General features: G+C 36.8%; 2 protein-coding genes and 1 pseudogene across 2 annotated transcripts; 1 reads left to right on the top strand and 2 right to left on the bottom strand.

Annotated features, from left to right (window-relative positions):
* Positions 1-3,746: 3,746 nt before the first annotated feature.
* Positions 3,747-6,567, bottom strand: LOC132114396 (retinol dehydrogenase 11-like; annotated as a pseudogene).
* A 5,006-nt stretch (positions 6,568-11,573) lies between these two features.
* LOC132120191 (retinol dehydrogenase 11-like) lies at positions 11,574-15,365 on the bottom strand. Its single transcript, XM_059530041.1, has 7 exons — positions 15,189-15,365; positions 14,884-15,024; positions 13,589-13,780; positions 13,285-13,446; positions 13,001-13,117; positions 12,401-12,605; positions 11,574-12,270 (listed from the first exon to the last, which is right to left on the bottom strand). Exons 1-7 carry the CDS (start codon positions 15,262-15,264, stop codon positions 12,174-12,176), a joined length of 990 nt encoding a protein of 329 aa, XP_059386024.1. The 5' UTR covers positions 15,265-15,365; the 3' UTR covers positions 11,574-12,173.
* Positions 15,366-16,303: 938 nt separating this feature from the next.
* On the top strand, positions 16,304-18,072 carry tmed3 (transmembrane p24 trafficking protein 3). The gene is made up of 3 exons (XM_059530040.1): positions 16,304-16,569; positions 16,704-16,949; positions 17,036-18,072. Exons 1-3 carry the CDS (start codon positions 16,426-16,428, stop codon positions 17,267-17,269), a joined length of 624 nt encoding a protein of 207 aa, XP_059386023.1. The 5' UTR covers positions 16,304-16,425; the 3' UTR covers positions 17,270-18,072.
* Positions 18,073-19,928: the final 1,856 nt, after the last annotated feature.

Here is a 19,928-nt window from a genome sequence, read left to right as displayed (position 1 = left end):
AAAGAAAAAATGTTCACAAAGTCAGTTGTTTTGACTTGGTCTTTTCATACACTCTCAAAGAAAAAAAGTTACAAAAGCTGTCACTGGGGTGGTACGTTTTCAAAAGGTAGGCCCAATCATTTGTAATTAAAGGGTTCATATTGGTACCTTAGAGGTACAAATTAGTACTTAAAATATAAAAAATGTGATCCTTTTTTTGGGAGGAGGTGGTTTATTTTGAGAAAAAAGAAATAAATTACATATTATATATATATAACATTAAAAGATTAAATTAAAAAAGCTTCTTAAATGGAACTTAAATCCATAATTAAATCCATAATGTTGTCCTTAAGAGTAAAACAGAATTTAGATGGTAGGGAAATTATTTTATTAATAGGTGATGACAAAATCTCCCTTGACTTAATGTCTTAAATATATATCCATGCACAAAAATGAAATATAAAGTAAAAAAATAAACAAAATGAAATAAAATATGTACTAAACTTATATTTAAATATTTTTTTTTAAGTAATGAGCAGGATATGACTGATAGTAATGCTGGGAATGTGTGTTCTGTAATCCTACTCCAGAGCTGAAGATGTTTTAGCATATATCCTATTATCCACATGAGTGATCCTGGTGTCTGATTTGGACGGAACTCCAGGATTAGATAAAGGACAACTGAAGCTTGTTTGCTTTGCATGCGACTTTCACACCATCCAGAGGAACTCAACTAGATAATTGGCCACAAAGCCCACAGAGTATCTGGCTCTCTTCCCTGACACAGGCATGCTAAGACATCACTAACCATCACTCGCAAAACAGCCAGTCAGGCGGAACGACTGCTCATCTCTCGCCAGTCGTTGAGTCCATGTGCCCTTTTAATGTGCTACTTAAATTTGCCAGTAAAATCTAAGTATTTCTGGAACTTTATTTGATTTTTATTCATATATTAATTTCAGATCTCCAAAAATTCCCATTTATATATAACTGCATATAAACTGGCTCCATTTATGTCTTTAATTATCCAAAATGTGTAATTTAAACTGGGTTTCTGGAAATTTCAGAAACTACTTTTGACTTTTATGGGCATTTATTAACTATGAACTTTTAAGATTAAGTTCATTTTAGATTTACAACTAAACTAGTACCATGTCCTGTGTGCAAAGCATTTGTCGAGTCATTGAGAGATGAGTGTGATTTAAGCTGTCTGGCCACCTCCCTGGTGTGCATTAAATTGTGTGTGTGCATCTTTGCGTGTCTATGTTTTGAACCAGATATAAACGTTATATATTTCTTATGTTTTTGACATCCATTACACATGATTGCAAGTGATAAGTTCTTAGTCACACTGAGCGATGATTAAGCTTTTTACTTGTTTTAACTCGTCTTAGACAAAAGCTGTACATTGAATTTGTATTGCCTGGAATGCTACAAACCTGCATTCTCAAAACACCTTAGGGCACATGTGTACAATGACACACACACACACACACACACACACACACACACACACACACACACACACCCTAATACATCCTGTTGTGTGTCTGTGCATGGGGAAATTAAATGTGATGTTGATTGTTTAGAGCCAACAGTGCGAGTTACTGCTAGGAATAGTTAATCAAAATAATTAACATTTCATATTTGGAGAAATATTTCAGTGTTTTTTTCCCCATACAAAGAAAGTCACTGGTGTCCGATGTTGCTTTGACCCCAGTGACTTACATAATCTGGACAAAAACAGTTAAAAAATATTATTCAAAATTGTTTCTTTTGTTGCTCAGCAGTAGAAAGACATGAAAGAGAGTAAAAAGTGCAGAATTGTAAGTTTCGGGAGAACTATCCCTTTAAGGATTGATATTTCATAGAAACTGCATGGAGGAAATGAGGTGGCATGTGAGATTCCTTACAGTAAAACAGAGCAAAAGCTATACTCTTTTAAATTGGTCCTCCTCTTAGTTTTTTATACAAACTCTGTCTTTATAACTCATTTCCTCTCTCTGAGTGACAAGTGAGGCTGAGTGATTTTGACAGGTGAAAGCCCATAGAAACTAACAGCAGGAAGTGTTCTGTCTCTTGTCTGAAGAGGGTGTGTCGCAGCCAGGGAAGCAGAAGAAGAAGAGATGGGCAGACAGGTATGTGAAGACTGGAATGTTCATTTTAGTCACACCTGGGAAGAACACACCTACCAAACACTGCCTTTCCATTTTCATTGGCTGATTTGATCATGACTGACAGCGCAAAAAACAAATAAATCCCGTCTTTTTGCCACTGAAGGGGGTTTGACCTATGATCCCCAATTGTGAACCAATAGCATGTCAAGGTTGACTTGCAGATAGGTGGGGTGGAGAGGAAATAAAACTCATCTGTGGGGTGTGTCCACAGTGGCATACTTACAGACGTGTGGCTGTGCTCCACCACGCAGACCTCCTGACTTAAAAACTATGGTTTGTGGAAGATGGACTTAGACTCATCCTGGTCGAAAGCTACTGGAAAAGTCCCAGATGTCCACACCGACCTGGTAATTTCAGCTGCAGCTGCATATCATGTCATGAAGACACATTTGATGTTCCTTTGGCTAAAAGAATAAAGCTGGACTGAGCAGGTGGGAACTTGTGCCAGAGTTTTATATGGAGCTCTCAGTGGGACTGTTAAGTATTTGTTCAAATGGTCGCTCACATCTCCTTATCACTTTTCCAGCCCAGCTAACGATGGTGAATCTGTTGGACGGAGAACTGATAAGGGCATGTGGCTGACACAAACAGCTTTGTGTCCACTGGGCACTCAGGTCAGGGTGCGTTGCTGATGTGTGGTGAATGCACATTTGAGAATGTTAATGACTTAATAACTGATAGTTGATAATATGTTAAAATCAATATGTTTATTAAACGTTTACTTTTTTATTCCAGATACTGCTGAAGCTATATAGTTTCATTTCATATCTGTACATACAGCAATCATGTTTGAGTTTTGTACATGAAAATTATGATCCCAGTGAGAATTCATTTTAATGATGTATTTATTAATTTGACCATAATAACACTTAAACCAAAATGTAGGTTTTATGTAGAACTTGACATTATACTTTTAATCTGTTTTGGCTTTATCAAATATAGAACATTAATCTCTACAAGTTAGTAGTAGTTTTTAGATATATAAACTTTGCAAATTTTAGAATTTGTTACTCTTCTTAATACAGACTTGATTATCGTTTGATGTCAATTATGCTTGTGTGTATATAAAAGATTAGTGTTTTAAATTTGTTTATTTATAATGATATTTCAAATAAACTGTTTATGAATGGGGGAAATTCCAAGTTTATTTCAAAAATACTGCTGGAAATATCTCTTTTTCCTTTACCATAAACTCACCTCGGCTTTCAGTTTACAAAGGGTAACGATTCATTTAATGTCTTTATTTCATTATTAAAAAATAAGCTTTGTATAAATGTTAACCTATATTCACATTACACACTGAATTTATATATAATCAAATGTTTAATTTAGCTATGCACAATGGCTAATAGCATTACAGTATATAAAAACTCACTAATTATTAAATGCATAAATTCACACTACATATTGCAGTTCATCTTATTGCATAGGCACTTCATTACAGAGGCAGCTTCATCCTACATACTGAAACTCTACACTCCTACATTCTTAAACTGAAGCTCTATTCTTCATATAAAGTAGGCAGATTTTATTGTCTGCAAATTTGGAAAGTACAATCTTCACAGGAAAATGTGAAAAACTTTAAATGCTTTTTCACTGGGCAAGGTATTGTCTCAAGTCAGACCCACCATGGAAGCACTGAGATCCCACAGTCTGCGGGCTCCAGGATCATCCCTTCCCTGAGGAGCTGCCTCTTTCAGGGCACAATCACTGTAAAACCACCAAGAGAGAAGTTAACCACAGCCAGAAATGATCATAATTGAACAGCAATGGTAAGAAACAAGGTGTGAATAAAAGCTTTTTAAAAAAGTGGTGAAAACAGTTTGTTGTTTTCCATTCTAAACTTATTAAATTCACAATCAATTGTGAAACAAAGATCACTGCCTGAGGTTTGTCAATAAATTTGGTGCCAGTGTATATGATATCATGGGAGAGGTGACGCATGTTAAATCTTGCTGGCTGTTGTAATGCTAACTTTAGAAAGTTTGTGTACACCTCTCACAGGCAAAATCTTATTAGACTGCATTAAACACAGGTGACTGAAGCAGCTACTGACCTGTAGAAAAGGCCGCTGGTATTCTGCAGACTCTCATCCACCGCACAGTAGATGGTGGTCTGTGCACCCTGCAAAGCTGTTTTGACATAGAAAAAAAGGGGCATGAACAAAAGCCTCTTCCATAGAGATAGAGAGGGGGAAAAGTGTCTGACCAGCTCAGTTTGGATCAACCCAGGATGAAGAGCATAGGCATCAGGTCACTCCTGTGCCTGAATGATAGACAAGGGAGAGAGTTTGCAAGCAACGGGTTAATGGTTTAGAAGTACAATGCGTTCAGTGGATTAGCATATTATTTTAAAGGCTGTAAATCCCCTACAGCCTTGCTTTCATCTGCATTAAATTCAATATAGCATCTGACCCACTGACTTTAATCCTGGTCCTGGGCACATTTTGCATGTCTCCATTATTTAACACACCTGATTCAGATGATCAGCTCATTTTAGACCATGAACTGAACTGGATGTGTCAGATAAGGGAGACATACAAAATGTGCAGAGGAGGGGTCTGGCCTAACCTGAATCATGTCTATAGTTTACCTTTCAGTCTGACAGCTAGTTCACGGGCGAACAGAACATTGGCCAGTTTGCTCTGTCGATAGCTTAGCAATGGATCATAATTTTTCTCCAGGTTTATATCATCAAAATGAATCTTGCCTGTAAAACAGAAAATAATTTGAAATATAATTGGAATCACTGTAAATGTATTTGCATTGTAAATAATACATATGATACATTACCATGTGTATTTTATGCCCTTTGATTTTATAAACACAAGAACTGCACATTTTGTCAAAACAGAGCTTCTTGTCAGAGAACTGGATAGTGAGTATAATCACTGCTTGCGATAATTTAGAGACTACAAAATGCTGAAAAATAGGTGTTTTGTTTCAGTTTAGCACATAAAGACATATGGGCCTCCACACCTCTTTCATGGGCCAGGCTAGAAACATTGACAACATGGCTGGGTGTTGATTTCTTCAACAAGTCCAGAAGTAAGTTGGTAAGCAGGAAATGACCCAGATGGTTCACACCAAACTGCATCTCAAAGCCATCATCCGTCTTCCACTGTGGGCACATCATTATCCCTGTTTACAAAAAAATACAAAAATACATGAATATGAATAAATACACTACTCACAAAATTTAGGGATATTTGACTTTCGTGTGAAATTTATTTTTATTTTTAAGTCCAAGCTACAGTAATATTATATCATGATATTAAGGCATTTAATAGACTCATGCAATGGTCATTTCTTCATCTCAACAACAGTTGTGGGTATACCACAACAAAAAATGTTAATATCTCAATAACTTTGAGTCATGTGTCCTTGAGCATTAATTACAGTTTGACAACGATGTCTCATGCTGTGCACAATGTCGACTTATTGTCTTTTGAGGCATGACATTCCACTATTCTTGAAGGACTGCCCTCAGGTCATTGAGATTCTGGGATGCAGGGTTACGACCCTCTACATGACAATTCAACTGATCCCATAGGTTTTCTATGGGATTCAGGTCTGGAGAAGGACGTCCACTTCTATGCCTTTCTGTGACTCTTCAAGTCTCTCTGTGTCTCTGTTGCATCCTACTGATGACTCTCTGTGACACTTGGATGAAGCTCAGTGGCAGCTTCCCTCTGAGAGCATCCCGTCTCGCAATGGCCATGTACTGTTAACTGTTAATAAACTGTGAGGTGTTGTCTTGGTCAAAATGTGAAAAGCATGATGTTTAAATACAAATTGACATTGAACCAGAACATTTAGTGGTCGTTTCATGGATCAGACACTTGTTGTGATTTTTGCCGTAAATCACTACGTTAGAGAACAAATTGTTATGCAATAAGTAATGAAACATTTATCAGTTGGACACGTGCATTCAAACGTTTAGAGAAGGTCAAATTAAGTTCACCTGTAAAGGTCATTGTGCATTTTAGGTGCATTATGAAATTTCACCTGAAAGTTGAATATCCTTAACTTTTTGAGAATAGTGTATACAAATACATAGATATAAACCATGTGTTCATGCAGATGCATTACAATCTGGCTGACATTCCTTACCAGCATTATTAATGAGAATATCCAGTCTCTGTTCAGTCTGCTGTACATCTTTGGCCAGAGCTCGGACAGACTGCAAGGAGGCCAGATCCAGCATCTTCACAACCACGTTGCCATTTCCACTCCTCTTTCTGACTTCATCTGCTGCTTTGTTGGCTCTGCCCATATCTCGGCATATGACCCTTGCACCTGAACAATGGTTCATAAAAGGTCATTATGTTGTTTCTTGGCATGTTGCAATGATTTCCTGCAGCCATCAAGCCTTCAACAAATACAACAAGGCTTGTATGCACTCTCTTCCTGATCACAAATCAGAAACCATGAAGGTGTCATTAGTTGCAAACTGGTCCATGCAGGTGCTTTCACACCTGAAGATCGATTGTTTTGTTTTAAAACAGGGATTACAATTATTACAGTGTTGCTTTTTATTCTTGGTTTGGTTCACTTTCACACGGCAAAGTTTCTAAACAGACCAAATTTGTTAATACATGTTACGTGCAAGTAAACTGTCCTCTAATTGGTCAAAGTTCTGTGATTTAAAATTTATCATTTTAAACAGGAGTCCAGGATTCATCGGGAAAACATTTTTAAAATGCACCTACTATGAAGAAGAGCAATAAGACATCATTATAAAATGAAAAATTGTGCTTTGATTTTTGCAAAGACGTGCTCACCTGTAGACATTCACAAAACAATTAGCAAAACAACAAAGCTAATGCTTTTCACATAACTTACTTAATTTACCATCATACATTGTGATATAGGTTTGTTGGTCCATTGGATCAGATTGCTTTCTCACTACAACTGAAGTGGTACAGAGTTTGTTTTCAATTGTGCCGAGACCACTTCATTAAGGTGATCTCGGACCGACTGTTTTGGCACAGATCTGAGCGCGATTGCCCAAACATAATTAAACCATTTTTTATGGATTAATCATCCATTTCAAACCCATCCCATATACCAGTATTGTGTCTGTGAAGTTTCAGCACAAATATACAACAGAACCTGCTGTGAATATCACTTTTTGGGTGAAAGCAACAACATTTTCAATTGTTTCTCTTTAAATGCAAATGAGCTGCCCTCCTCCTTTCCTGAAGAGGGCTGTGCCTTCAGAGATCATGCCTTCGTTACTATGACAACAAAAAACAAAATATCCAATAAGGAGTGTCTATTTATACTAAGTACAAATACCTTGTGGTAGAGGCTATCAACACTAACTCCACCCTCCAACTTGTGATTGGACTAATCAACATTACAAAAGACAGGGTCTATTAACAGCTGTAGTGTAACTTTTTTCCCTCCTCTTTCAAATCTCATATCACATCGGAGAGGCATTTTGTATATATATTTTTATTTTTTATATATATATAAAAATGAAGGAAATAATCAAAAAGTTGAAGTATTGGGTTGGGTTAGGGTAGGTAAGGAGGTCTTTATTAAAACAAGCAGTATAAATAGCAGAAAATCCTGCTATTTTAACAGTGTAAATAGAATCTATAGCTATTCGTACTTTGTGTAAATGGAATTAATTGTTATTTACACTTAATGTAAATAGTCTATATTGCTGTTTACACTTAGTGTAAACAGCCACTGCCTCTCTGTGGGATTCATAAGACATTGCAGATTAGTCATAAGTCATCACGAAAAGTTTATTCTTTACATGTTTAAAAAGCCTTGCCAGTATAAACTTCTGAGAAGGTTTCTGAGAACACATAAGCAAGCATGCACACATGCACATAAAGTAGACTCTTTTGCGTCAACTATCAATTACACAAGAGGTTTTTTGTCATAAACACACAGAGTTCTTACACCCACAGTCTGCATGTGTATCAGTATAGCTATTAGATGAAATGGAGTTTCTTGAACATGGCGACAACGCACTACTAAAGCAACCTTCGGCGTAAATGTTTTACATTCGAGGGGATACTGTGACATGTATTTCCTTAAAAAAAACACCTAAGGACAAATCCAGGCATTCAAGGGAGTACAGAAACTGTGCTTAAAGGGTTAGTTCACCCAATAATCCAAATTATGTAATTAATAACTCACCCTCATGTCGTTCCAAACCCGTGAGACCTCCGTTTATCTTCGGAACACAGTTTAAGATATTTTAGATTTAGTCCGAGAGCTCTCAGTCCCTCCATTGAAACTGTGTGAATGGTATACTGTCCATGTCCAGAAAGGTAAGAAAAACATCATCAAAGTAGTACATGTGACATCAGAGGGTCAGTTAGAATTTTTTGAAGCATCGAAAATAAATTTTGGTCCAAAAATAGCAAAAACTACGGCTTTATTCAGCATTCACTTATCTTCCGTGTCTGTTGTGAGAGAGTTCAAAACAAAGCAGTTTGTGATATCCAGTTCGCGAACGAATCATTCGATGTAACCGGATCTTCTTGAACCAGTTCACCAAATCGAACTGAATCGTTTAAAATGGTTCGCATCTCCATTAACTTTTTTAATGTGACTGACACTCCCTCTGAGTTAAAACAAACCAATATCCTGGAGTAATTCATGTACTCAAACAGTACAATGACTGAACTGCTGTGAAGAGAGAACTGAAGATGAACACCGAGCTGAGTCAGATAAAAAAACAAAAGATTGACTCGTTCTCGAGTCAAGAACCGGTTGCATCGGTTTTCGGATCACCAGTAGTTCTTTCAGACAGTTTGATTCAATGAACCGGTTGAATAAAACGGTTCACCGGTTCTTTTGCGCTCGACCTAATGACTTCATTTGCTATGACTGCCCTTGATTCAAGCCTTTCGGTTTACCTGGGCTCATAACATTAGCACAGAATCAGTTTAGAATCAATCACCAAAAGAATCAGTTCGGTCCAGACGCTCTGTGTGTCAGTCTGCTTCACGCTGAATCACACATGCACAGTATCATCAGCTCCTCGATTCTCGAATCGGACACGTTTGACAGAAACGGTTCTTGACTCATAAGGGAGACTTAAAAACTCCCTTATTAAAGTACAGCGAAATCCAGCCTTAGCTGATTGGTTGCTTTGGCTGGTCTCCCAAGCTGGTGTTAAAGTGGTTTTGGCCACTGTTTTAGGAGGTCATACTATTCTTAGCTGGTTTTTAGCTATTTATTTATTTATTTTATTTTTTACTGAATCAACTGATTTTAGCTGGATTAGCATAGAAACATGCTAACAACATTCTAGTAACTTGCTAATCATGCTAGCAACATGCTAGTAACATGCTAATCATGCTAGCAATGTGCTAATCATGCTAGAAACATACTAGTATTTTGTTAATAATGCTGGAAACATGCTAACGACATGCTAGTTACTTGCTAATGACATGCTAGTCACTTGGTAGTCATGCTAGCAGCATGCTAGTCACTTGTTAATCATGGTAACAACATGTCAGTTACTTGCTAATAATGTTATTTACATTCTAGAAACTTGTTAACGACATTCTAGTTACTTGCTAATCATGCTAATGCCATGCTAGTGACTTCCTAGTCATGCTAGCAACATGCTAGTCACTTGCCAATCATGATGGAAACATGTTAACGACATGCTAATGACATGATATGCCGCATTTCCACCGAAACATTTGTACCATTAACTTTTTCCCCAGGAACTATTTTCCCCCCAGACCTGTTGTTTTCTGTGTTTCCACCGCGATGTAAAGTACCGGGAAGATTCGGCAAATAGACTGGTGACATAGGTCTGCGTGCATTTCTCAATACAAAGTATGCTGATTTTGGACGTTCATCCTTGGTAGTTCAGACTTTGTGCAGTAGACTCTGGAGTGTGATGTCCGCGACGACGCAAATCCGGTAATTCTGCAAACAGCAGCGTGCTTGATAACATCAGTCAGCTCGCCTTGGCTACTGCAATTTTCCTCACTGTACATTTACAATAAAACAAAATAGGATAGCAGAAATGTACTTAGTTCAGGGATATGTGTATATATACAGCCATTACAGTAAAACTAAATATTATATAAATTTGCCTTTTTTATTTTCATTTTAACATATAGATAAATTGAATACAGACCAGAGATAACCTGTTAGATTTAACCAAAACAAATTATATTTTATGTTTAACCCCTTAAGAGACATCAGAGCCAGCGGCACATATCAGAAGGTCTGGCAGAGGAGAGGCTGCTCTCAGCGGATACATAATCACTGAGTTCCCGCTGATCGCGTGGAGCTCACGTCTCAAGTTGAAATCGGCGAAACCCATTTTTAAATATGCGCAGTCTTTATAAATAAACCACAGATTTGAGTTGTAAACAACTACATTCTCGCCTGAAATACTTTTTAAAATTTCATTTCATGACACAATAACGGTAATATTTTGAAAATGATCCCAATAAATGATGGTTGAACTCCAATCAATGTTCAGCAATCATCATCTTTAGTGACCAAGTCCCGCCCCGAAAGTTCCAGAACTTTGAAAAAGTACTACCTCTCCAGCAGGGACTTTCTGAGGGAAATTTTTTTACCCGTAACTTTATTTAGTTCCTGGTTCCTGTGGTGGAAACACACCGAGTACCAGCCTAAAGTCCCTAGTTCATAGGTAAAGTTCCTGTGGTGGAAACGTGGCAATAGTCACCAGGGCTGGGAAGGTTACTTTCGTTAGATTACTCAGGTTTAGTAATCTAAATACTTTAGAATACTTTGAAATACTTTTTGTAACACAAAGGAACATAACTCAATGTTTTGTTTTTTATGCTTTCGGACATCTACCAGCCATAAGATTTGTTTTCTTTGCATTTTATTTTTAAGAATGTATATTTAATGTAATTTAAGAATTTATTTTTAAGTTTTAAATGTAGATGTGCCCGCTGTACAGCGCTCACCCCTACTCACAAACACGGGTCACTCAGTGACACTCATTCACTTAGAGCCCCCATCAATAAACGCGAAACGTGTTCTGTGTGCAGAAAACCCATAAGTAGACACGAAATGTGTTCTGTGTGCAGAGTGCGCACGCCTCCCTGAGTGCGCGCCCACGAGCAATCACTGTATGCTATGCACCGCACACACACCAGCTTAAAGTTTGCCTACAAACTTTATTATCTAGTTTCATAATTCATTTCAAAATAATGAAATGTGATGGCTTACGTACTTCTTCATACATAAGTGCATGAATGTCTCTGGTGCATGTATGTAAATATGTATAAATATTGAACATTTCTCAATCACAATCAACTCTATAGTTTAAAAGTATTTTTTTTCTTTTAGATTCATAAACTTTGCAAATTGGTAAAGTGTTTCCTAATGCAGACTTCTTTACCATTTAATGACAGAATAATACGTATGGCTAAATAAAAAAAACATCAAATTTTAAAGTTTTAAATTTGTTTATTTATAACAAACTTTTAAATGAACTCTACTTACAGGGATTTATTTATTTTTATTTTTTCAATTTCCAATTTTATTCCAAAACACAGTTCATGTTGTGTTACAGGTTTTATAAAATGCTCTTTACCATAAACTCATTCGGGCTTTCATTTTATAATGGTTAACTGTTCATTTAATGGCTTATTTTCATCATTCAAAAATAGGCTTCGTAAAAATGTTAACCACATTTATATAAACACAGAATTATATCATGATACAGAGTATCCAATTTTACAAGCACCGAAAATTAAATAGATCAAATGTCTAATTTGTATAGCTACATACAATATGGCTAATAGCATTACAATATGTAACTTCATACTAATTATTTAATGCTTAAATTCAACACTTATATTGCAGTTACACATTGCAGTCATTACAGACATTGAAACACTACTTTCCCACATTGTTACTCAACTGGGCTGTCTGTACTTTATATAATGCAGATTCAATAGTCTGCAAATTTGGAATGTACAATCTACAAAGGAAAATGTGACAAACATTTGTCAAAAAAGTGATTTCCAGTGGGCAAGGTATTGTCTCAAGCCAAGCCCACCATGGAAGCACTGAGATCCCACAGTCTGTGGGCTGCAGCATCATCCCTACCCTGAGGAGCTGCCTCTTTCAGGGCACAATCACTGTAAAACCACCAAGAGAGAAGTTAACCACAGCCAGAAATGATCATAATTGAACAGCAATTGTCAGAAAAAGAGAGGTAAAAATCTTACTAGACTGCATTAAACACAGGTGACTGAAGCAGCTACTGACCTGTAGTAAAGGCCACTGGTATACTGCAGACTCTCATCCACCGCACAGTAGATGGTGGTCTGTGCACCCTGCAAAGGTGTTTTGACAAAGAAGAAAAAAGGCAAGAACAAAAGCCTCTTCCATAGAGGCAAAGAGGGCAAAAAGTATCGGCCCAGCTCTGTATGGATCACCCCAGGATGAAGAGCATAAGTTGTCACTCCTGTGCCTGAATGTTAGACAGAGAGAGTTATCAAGCAGCAGGATTGAGTGTGTGTGTGTGTGTTTAGATGAGACACTGTGATATTTCAATACTGTAAGAGTAAAAATGTTTTTATTGTAGAACTTAGTCAGTGTAGCCTAATTTAATTTTGGACAGGAATGAAAAGAAGGCTGTGAGGGATAGAAGTCCAGCGCATTCAGTAGATTATGAAACGTAATTGAGACAAATAACTTTCTTTATAAAGAATGTATAAAACTGCATAGAAAGTTGTAAGTTGTGAAAATGATATCTTGTACCTTAATACAGTGAATAATATTATAAATATTACAAATCTTACAGCCTCGTTTTCATCCATGTTAAAATCAATATAGCCTCTAACCTGAATCATGTCTATAGTTTACCTTTCAGTCTGACAGCTAGTTCACGGGTGAACAGAACATTGGCCAGCTTGCTCTGTTGATAGCTTATTGATGGATCATAGTTTTTCTCCAGGTTTATATCATCAAAATGAATCTTGCCTGTAAAACAGAAAATAACCTCAATTATTATAAGGAATCCAAATATTGAATGTCCAGGGAATTGGATAAGGAGTACAATCACTGCTTACAGTAATTTGGAGACAGCAAAATAATGAAAAAGTGTTATTTAGTGTTATTTGCACATAAAGACATATGGGCCTCCACACCTCTTTCGTGGGCCAGGCTAGAAACATTGACAACACGGCTGGGTGTTGATGTCTTCAACACGTCCAGAAGTAAGTTGGTAAGCAGGAAATGACCCAGATGGTTCACACCAAACTGCATCTCAAAGCCATCATCCGTCTTCCACTGTGGGCACATCATTACCCCTGTTGACAGAAAAAAATTAAAATGCAAATAAAAATATAAATACATAGTGTTTAAATATATTTCATTAAAATAAACAGACATCAACCATATGTTCATGCATTACAAACTGGCTGACATTATTATTATTATTATTATCCTTACCAGCATTATTAATGAGAATATCCAGTCTCTGTTCAGTCTGCTGTACATCTTTGGCCAGAGCTCGGACAGACTGCAAGGAGGCCAGATCCAGCATCTTCACAACCACGTTGCCATTTCCACTCCTCTTTCTGACTTCATCTGCTGCTTTGTTGGCTCTGCCCATATCTCGGCAAGCCAGGATGACCCTTGCACCTGAACAATGGAGGTTTAGAAATGGTCGTTGTAACGAATAACAATCAATCCTTCAACAAACATTCAAAACATTAGCCTAAGAATTACAATCTGAGCCATGTTAGGGTGGTTTGATAATAGATTGATTGCCTAATTTAACCAGTTCTATCTTCCCCAATGTGGATTTATTATCCTTTTTACAGCACAATGTATAAGGAGGGTACTATCAACCAGTATAAATATAAATCAAGTTAATAAGTTAGAGCCTACATAAATGATCTAACCAGCCTGTTTGTGTAATGCTAGAACAGAATTTCCATTTGCACTGCTATTAGGGACATTGATGTGATGCTCATTTTGTATCTGGAGCTTTTTTCTTAAAAAAAAAAAAATAATAATAATAAAAAAATAAAAATACATTAACCGTTCAATTCAGACCAAAAATTGACTTGAATACACTGAATACAACTCTACTGTGATGAACATTATAGAGTTTTGGAGTTTAATGTCAGAAACCCCTAGGTGGTGTGCTATGCAAGTTAAGCTATTTAGTTTTGAAATAGTTTCGTTTAAACCTTTGTCCTTCAAATCAAGGTCAGTCTTTTGCCTTGTCATGAAAAACAAAAACCAGAGTGAGACCCTCCTGACTGTGTTTCAAGGTTGACATGAAGTTTTCCTTTTTCAATATCACATACTTTGAGCTTTTTAGTAAAAATAAGCCGAGCTAACCCCATAAAATGTGTTCATTAATGATAACTTTTGTTATCATCTTTTACATCCCTACTGAGAAATTAGTAATACAAAATAGGTTTGCTAATATCCTAGAGTAAAACAAACAAACTTTTGCCATAATTAAAAAAAATAAATAAATAAACTGTTATTTCAACTTAGAAGACTTTAAGTATACCAGTTTAGTATAACAAAAGTCCAAACGCAGGGCATTTTTTTATTAAGTACATAAATATGTAAATGTATTTGTAACATACTTAGCAAAAAATAAAAGTAGCCTATTTCAAATATTTTTCAGTAAACACATTCTTTTTTAATAGGGTATATATACTCCACATATGATGCTTGTTAAACAAATACTTAAAATAACATCTTTAGAGCTAAACTGAACGGACCTCTCTTGGCCATGTCCACCGCTGTCTCTTTGCCGATACCAGTGTTGGCTCCCGTTATCAGAACAGTTTTACCGTCCAAGCGTGCTTTGCTGCGGCAGACTCCTCCGGCCAGCCACCTCCGCAGGGCGAAGACCCCGACACCTACCGGGACAGGTGCGACATTAGTCCAGAAGCATTACCTCACCTCTAACCTACTTTCTTGACGTGGGTAACTTATAGGACAAGGGAACTTTCGTTGTCGAGGGAAGCCACAACCAGTTTTAAATATAGCCTACAACATAATGATTTTATAAAGTTTAGCCTACCCGTCACCAGGACAGCGGTGACCCCTGTAGGGTGTTCTTCCACAAACCCCTTCACTGCCTTTGTGTAGTCCTGCATTATTACACCTGGTAGATTGTCCTTTCACTGTGTAGTTGTGACAGTCCTGCTCCTTCAATAGCGAAAGTGTAGACAGATCAGCGCACTACACAGGAAAAAAAATTTCATTCAGAGTAAACCCAGTGGACTCCAGGCTCTAATTTCAAAATAGGAGTCCGGTTGTTGCTTGTAAAAACGCGACTGTCATACATAGAAATGACAATCATCAATAGTTTAATAATGTGACCCAAGCAATCATATTTGCAGATCCTCGGCATAAAATGTTTGAAAACACCTGCCTTAGCAGGCTATAAGTACAGACAAAATTGTCCGTGGCACAGGACACATTTATTGTATTTATAAGGTCATTGTAATAATTGTTATAAGAGTGTTTTGGTGTGTATTTCATGAGACTCTCTACCCAGGCGAGAGAATGAAACGTAGCACAGTTTGTGTACATACCAATGTTTTCTCCCCAGTCAATGAAAAATATCAGTTTTGTTATACATCATTAAACAAATAATATTTCAGATGTAGCAAAAAGGTGAAAGACAAACTATAAATACGATGATTAAGATTTCTACTAATAAAGTAAACTAGGCTAATAGGCCTACATGTTCAAGGATATCGTTTTTGTTAAATCGCTTTTTGTGTCTGGTTTACACTTCGTTTCCTACACCAGTTTTTGACTCCACACTCTGTGTGGACAAAAGTGTGGACCACATAGTTTATGTACTTTTAACCGCTTTGTTTTGTCCAAAGTAACGTTAAGGGGATATGAGCCATGAACTATATTATTGCTGTCTCTACTGCCACATACTGGTAACTGTCTACGAACACCTCAGTCAGGAACCTCGTTAGAATTACTGCAAAATATCACATGACGCTACTTTTGTTATTATTTCGCATGATCACATCATAATTTTCCTTTCATTTTAATAAAAAAAACCTGCCTGTTCAATCTGGGCAAATCCTTTTCTTATAATTTCGGAAATAATCTTTATTTTGAAAAATAAAGATGCAAATACCCGGAAGTAACCTGTCCTCCTGCCACGTCAGTTGTGTTTAGCTTTCAAGCTGTCAAGTGTCTGAGACAAAGTTCAGCAATTCAGCTGCAACTCAATGGAGGAGGATTTCTGTGAATTTTAAACAACAAATTAAGTTTTCCTCCACGTAAACATTATGAGATACCATTTTCTTGTAAGTTTGGCTGTGTACATAGCCTTTGCAAATGCCACCGAATTAACTTTTGAACTGCCCGATAACGAGAAACAATGCTTTTACGAGGACCTAGAGCAAGGAACAAAGTTTGAAATAGACTTTCAGGTAACAGGACAGCTGCTTTGAACAAAAGCTGCTTTTATTTTTTGGGGCAATGTTAATTTATCTTTTTTTTCTCAGCTGAAAAACGTTAAACAACTTAAAATATTATTGATATCAACACTTTTCTTTTCATACAGGTTATTGCTGGAGGAAACTATGATGTTGACTGTTTTGTGACAGATCCCCTGAATAATATGCTGTATCAGGAGCGAAAAAAGCAATATGACAGCTTTTCCCATACAACATCCATGAAGGGAGTGTACACGGTCTGCTTCAGCAATGAGTTCTCAACCTTCTCTCACAAAATTGTTTACCTGGACTTCAGAACTGGAGATGATGACAGATTAATGCCCGACATGAACAGAGCGACAGCTCTCACACAGGTGAGAAACACAACCAGCATGCACTCATACATAGCATGCACCGTGCATATATGCATTTGATATGAACCTCTGAATAAATCATGCAGATGGAGTCAGCCTGCCTGTCTATCCACGAGATCCTGAAAGTGGTTTCAGATTCTCAGACTTGGTATCGTCTTCGGGAGGCTCAGGACCGAATCAGGGCTGAAGACCTGAATGTACGCGTGCATTTTTGGTCCATTGGGGAGGCCATCATCCTGTTTGTGGTCTGTATTGGCCAGGTGCTTATGCTTAAGAGTTTCTTCAATGAGAAGAAAGCCAGTGTTACCACCAGCACATAGACCTAGTTTTCTAGTTTGCTGCCTTCTCTCCGTTAATCAGTCTGATCCCCTTAAAACAACCTTGACTGATGCCTACAACCAACCAAAAATTACATCTGTGTTAAACAAAATGCCTTAAACATTCAATAATGTACTAAACTATATAACTATGCAAGAGTTCGTTATCTTGTGTAGTAATGGAAATTGACCTGCTGCACTGTTATGTTACCACATCTGAAATGTTTTTTTTGTATCAGTGGTGTTTTGTGAAATTTTTACATTTCCCACTTTAAGTGTGTGCACTTGTCAACTTTAAATGCATATGTCTTAACATATACTTTATATAGAAAAGAAAGAATAGTTTTGGTGGTTTGTGTTTAGGTAATTATGATAATATGATAATGAATAACCGTGTTTGGACCTGTTTTCTGTTTAGCAAAGCCTTTTTGTTTATTTCACATTAAAAAGGGAAAAGATATAGATCTGGCAAAATATGGAATGCTTGTTAAAAGTCATTATTTTCTAACCCCTTAATTATATATCCTGTCTAATTGTAAGTGCCAGCCACACTCACCACTGCTGATTTTTCCCCAACTCTAAGTTACTTTGGGGATATCGAACAAGGGCTTGCACTTTTTTTGGACTGTAACTGAAACATCAACTTAATGTGCAATTTCTAAAGCTATTTTATAAATATATTACACTTTTTTGGGATATTTGTTACAAACAAATCTTATTTTGTATACCTCAGTCCAGGATGTTAAATCGATTTGTGACGTTTATTGATTTATGAAATTAATGCCATAAATTGTTGTTTATATTCATGCCTTGTGTTAATTGACCAATTAAAAACAAAGTTTAGAATTGATTTTGAGTCATCATAGTAACATATAATGACAGATATATATTTAAATATATATATATATATATAAGAACAACATACAACATGAATAACAACAACAAACAACAAGAAAATAATTTACATCTAACCTCCATATAAGCACTTTCTCCTGTGCCTCCGAAGTGCAGAGGTTTACCTAACAGTACTCTTCTCTAAGATCACAATAATTTCATTTTTAGAGGCCTCAAATTGCTTTATAAATTTATACACAAAATTCCTGATAACAGCATATAACATGGGCACCTGATTCGGAACAAAAATCTGACTGGCACTTGTCCACCATGGGACTTTTAATAAGAGTCGCAGTGCATCATTGAATACAACCTGTAACTTGTTAAATTTAGCTTTACTGTAACTGCACCACAAGTGGGCAGTATACAGTGGAGTGCAATAGGTTTTAAACAAAGCTATTTTGACATCAACAGTACACATGCTAAATTTATGAAAAAGCATGTTAGCTTGTGCATACAATTTACAATACTGTCTCTGAATGTCATCATCATCAAAATTCTAATGATGTGACCCAGATATTTTACCTTTACCAAAGATAACCCCTGTCCAGCCAAATAAAAAGGAAACCAGGCGCTATGGTCCTACTTTGTCCTCACCAATATAACAACACTCTATTTGGTGTTAAACTTTTAATCATATTGCTCACCATAGTCAGAGCAGAGGCTAAGCAACTGTTGCAGCCCAGCAGAGTAAGGTGACATTACAACTAAGTCATCTGCATACAGTAGATGGTTCAGAAGTCTTTCTCCCACCATGCAGCCAGTCGTACAGTTTTTAGTTCTTTGTGTAAGATCGTCTATATAAAGGTTAAAGAGCACGGGTGACAATATTCCACCCTGTCTAACCCCATTTGTCACTAAAAAAGGCTCTGATTTTGTCGTGCCCCATCTAACCTGCATTGTTTAGTGTGTGTACCAAAAATGCAGGACCCGGGATAGGTATGGGGAAACTCCTCGCTGCTGTAATTTTACAAATAGCTTTCCATGATTAATGTGGACAAAGGCTTTGGATGCATCTAAGAAGCACTGACACATAGTGGAGTTCTGCCTTCTGCACTTACTCACAGCCTCTTCCAGTGCATAGATACACATATCAGTCCCATGTTTACTTTTAAAACCAAATTGCTGATCATTGGTAATAACATATTGCTGAAATCTGTCCAGTGATATTATCTAATACCTTAGACATCACGCTGGCTAAGGCAACATGCCTATAATTTTCTATGCTAGATATTTTCCCTGTTTTGTCTTTAATTACAGGTACCAGCAAAACAGAAAGCCTAGAACTGGGCAATATGCCATGAATCAACATTCCAGTAAAACATAAGGCCAATAAAACGACAAGTCTGTGATTAGCAAATTTCAAAAGCTCTGCTGTGATCTGATCTAGGCCAGAAGACTTATTCAGAACTAATTTCCTACAGCAGAAGCTACTTCCTCAGCCTTGATAACCTGAGTTAGACACATTCCCAATAATGAAATCATCACTTTTAACACAATTGAATAGGTAGGTCACTGTTATGCTTTCTCCAAAGATCTGTAATATTTTCAGATCCAGTAACCCCTTCAACACTAGAGGGCAGAGGAATTTTACTAGCATTCATTACTTTAACTTCTTTCCAGAAAACTTGTATATCATTTTGTAATCATTTTTGAGCCGAAGAGTTAGCTCTGAGAGTATGTTCACTCCTTTTTATGAAGCGAACAGCATTTAAACTGTGTGACAGGTTGTTTCTTTACGTCCCATGTATGGCCATTCCTTGGTTTC

Source organism: Carassius carassius, chromosome 3 (assembly GCF_963082965.1).
Source record: "Carassius carassius chromosome 3, fCarCar2.1, whole genome shotgun sequence".
Taxonomy (NCBI): Eukaryota; Metazoa; Chordata; class Actinopteri; order Cypriniformes; family Cyprinidae; genus Carassius; species Carassius carassius.
The sequence above is the reverse complement of the archived record's forward strand: the minus strand, read 5'-3'. Positions and strand labels throughout refer to the sequence as shown.

Bases quoted from the DNA above. Each gene is read 5' to 3' on its own strand.
- LOC132120191 (XM_059530041.1), bottom strand. From the start codon at position 15,264: ATGCAGGACTACACAAAGGCAGTGAAGGGGTTTGTGGAAGAACACCCT. The intron at 13,781-14,883 runs GTCCGTTCAGTT...TCCATTGTTCAG, and splicing joins GGTGGACATGGCCAAGAGAG to GTGCAAGGGTCATCCTGGCT. The intron at 13,118-13,284 runs GTGTGGAGGCCC...TCTGTTTTACAG, and splicing joins TAGCCTGGCCCACGAAAGAG to GCAAGATTCATTTTGATGAT.
- tmed3 (XM_059530040.1), top strand. From the start codon at position 16,426: ATGAGATACCATTTTCTTGTAAGTTTGGCTGTGTACATAGCCTTTGCA. The intron at 16,570-16,703 runs GTAACAGGACAG...CTTTTCATACAG, and splicing joins AGTTTGAAATAGACTTTCAG to GTTATTGCTGGAGGAAACTA. The intron at 16,950-17,035 runs GTGAGAAACACA...TAAATCATGCAG, and splicing joins GAGCGACAGCTCTCACACAG to ATGGAGTCAGCCTGCCTGTC.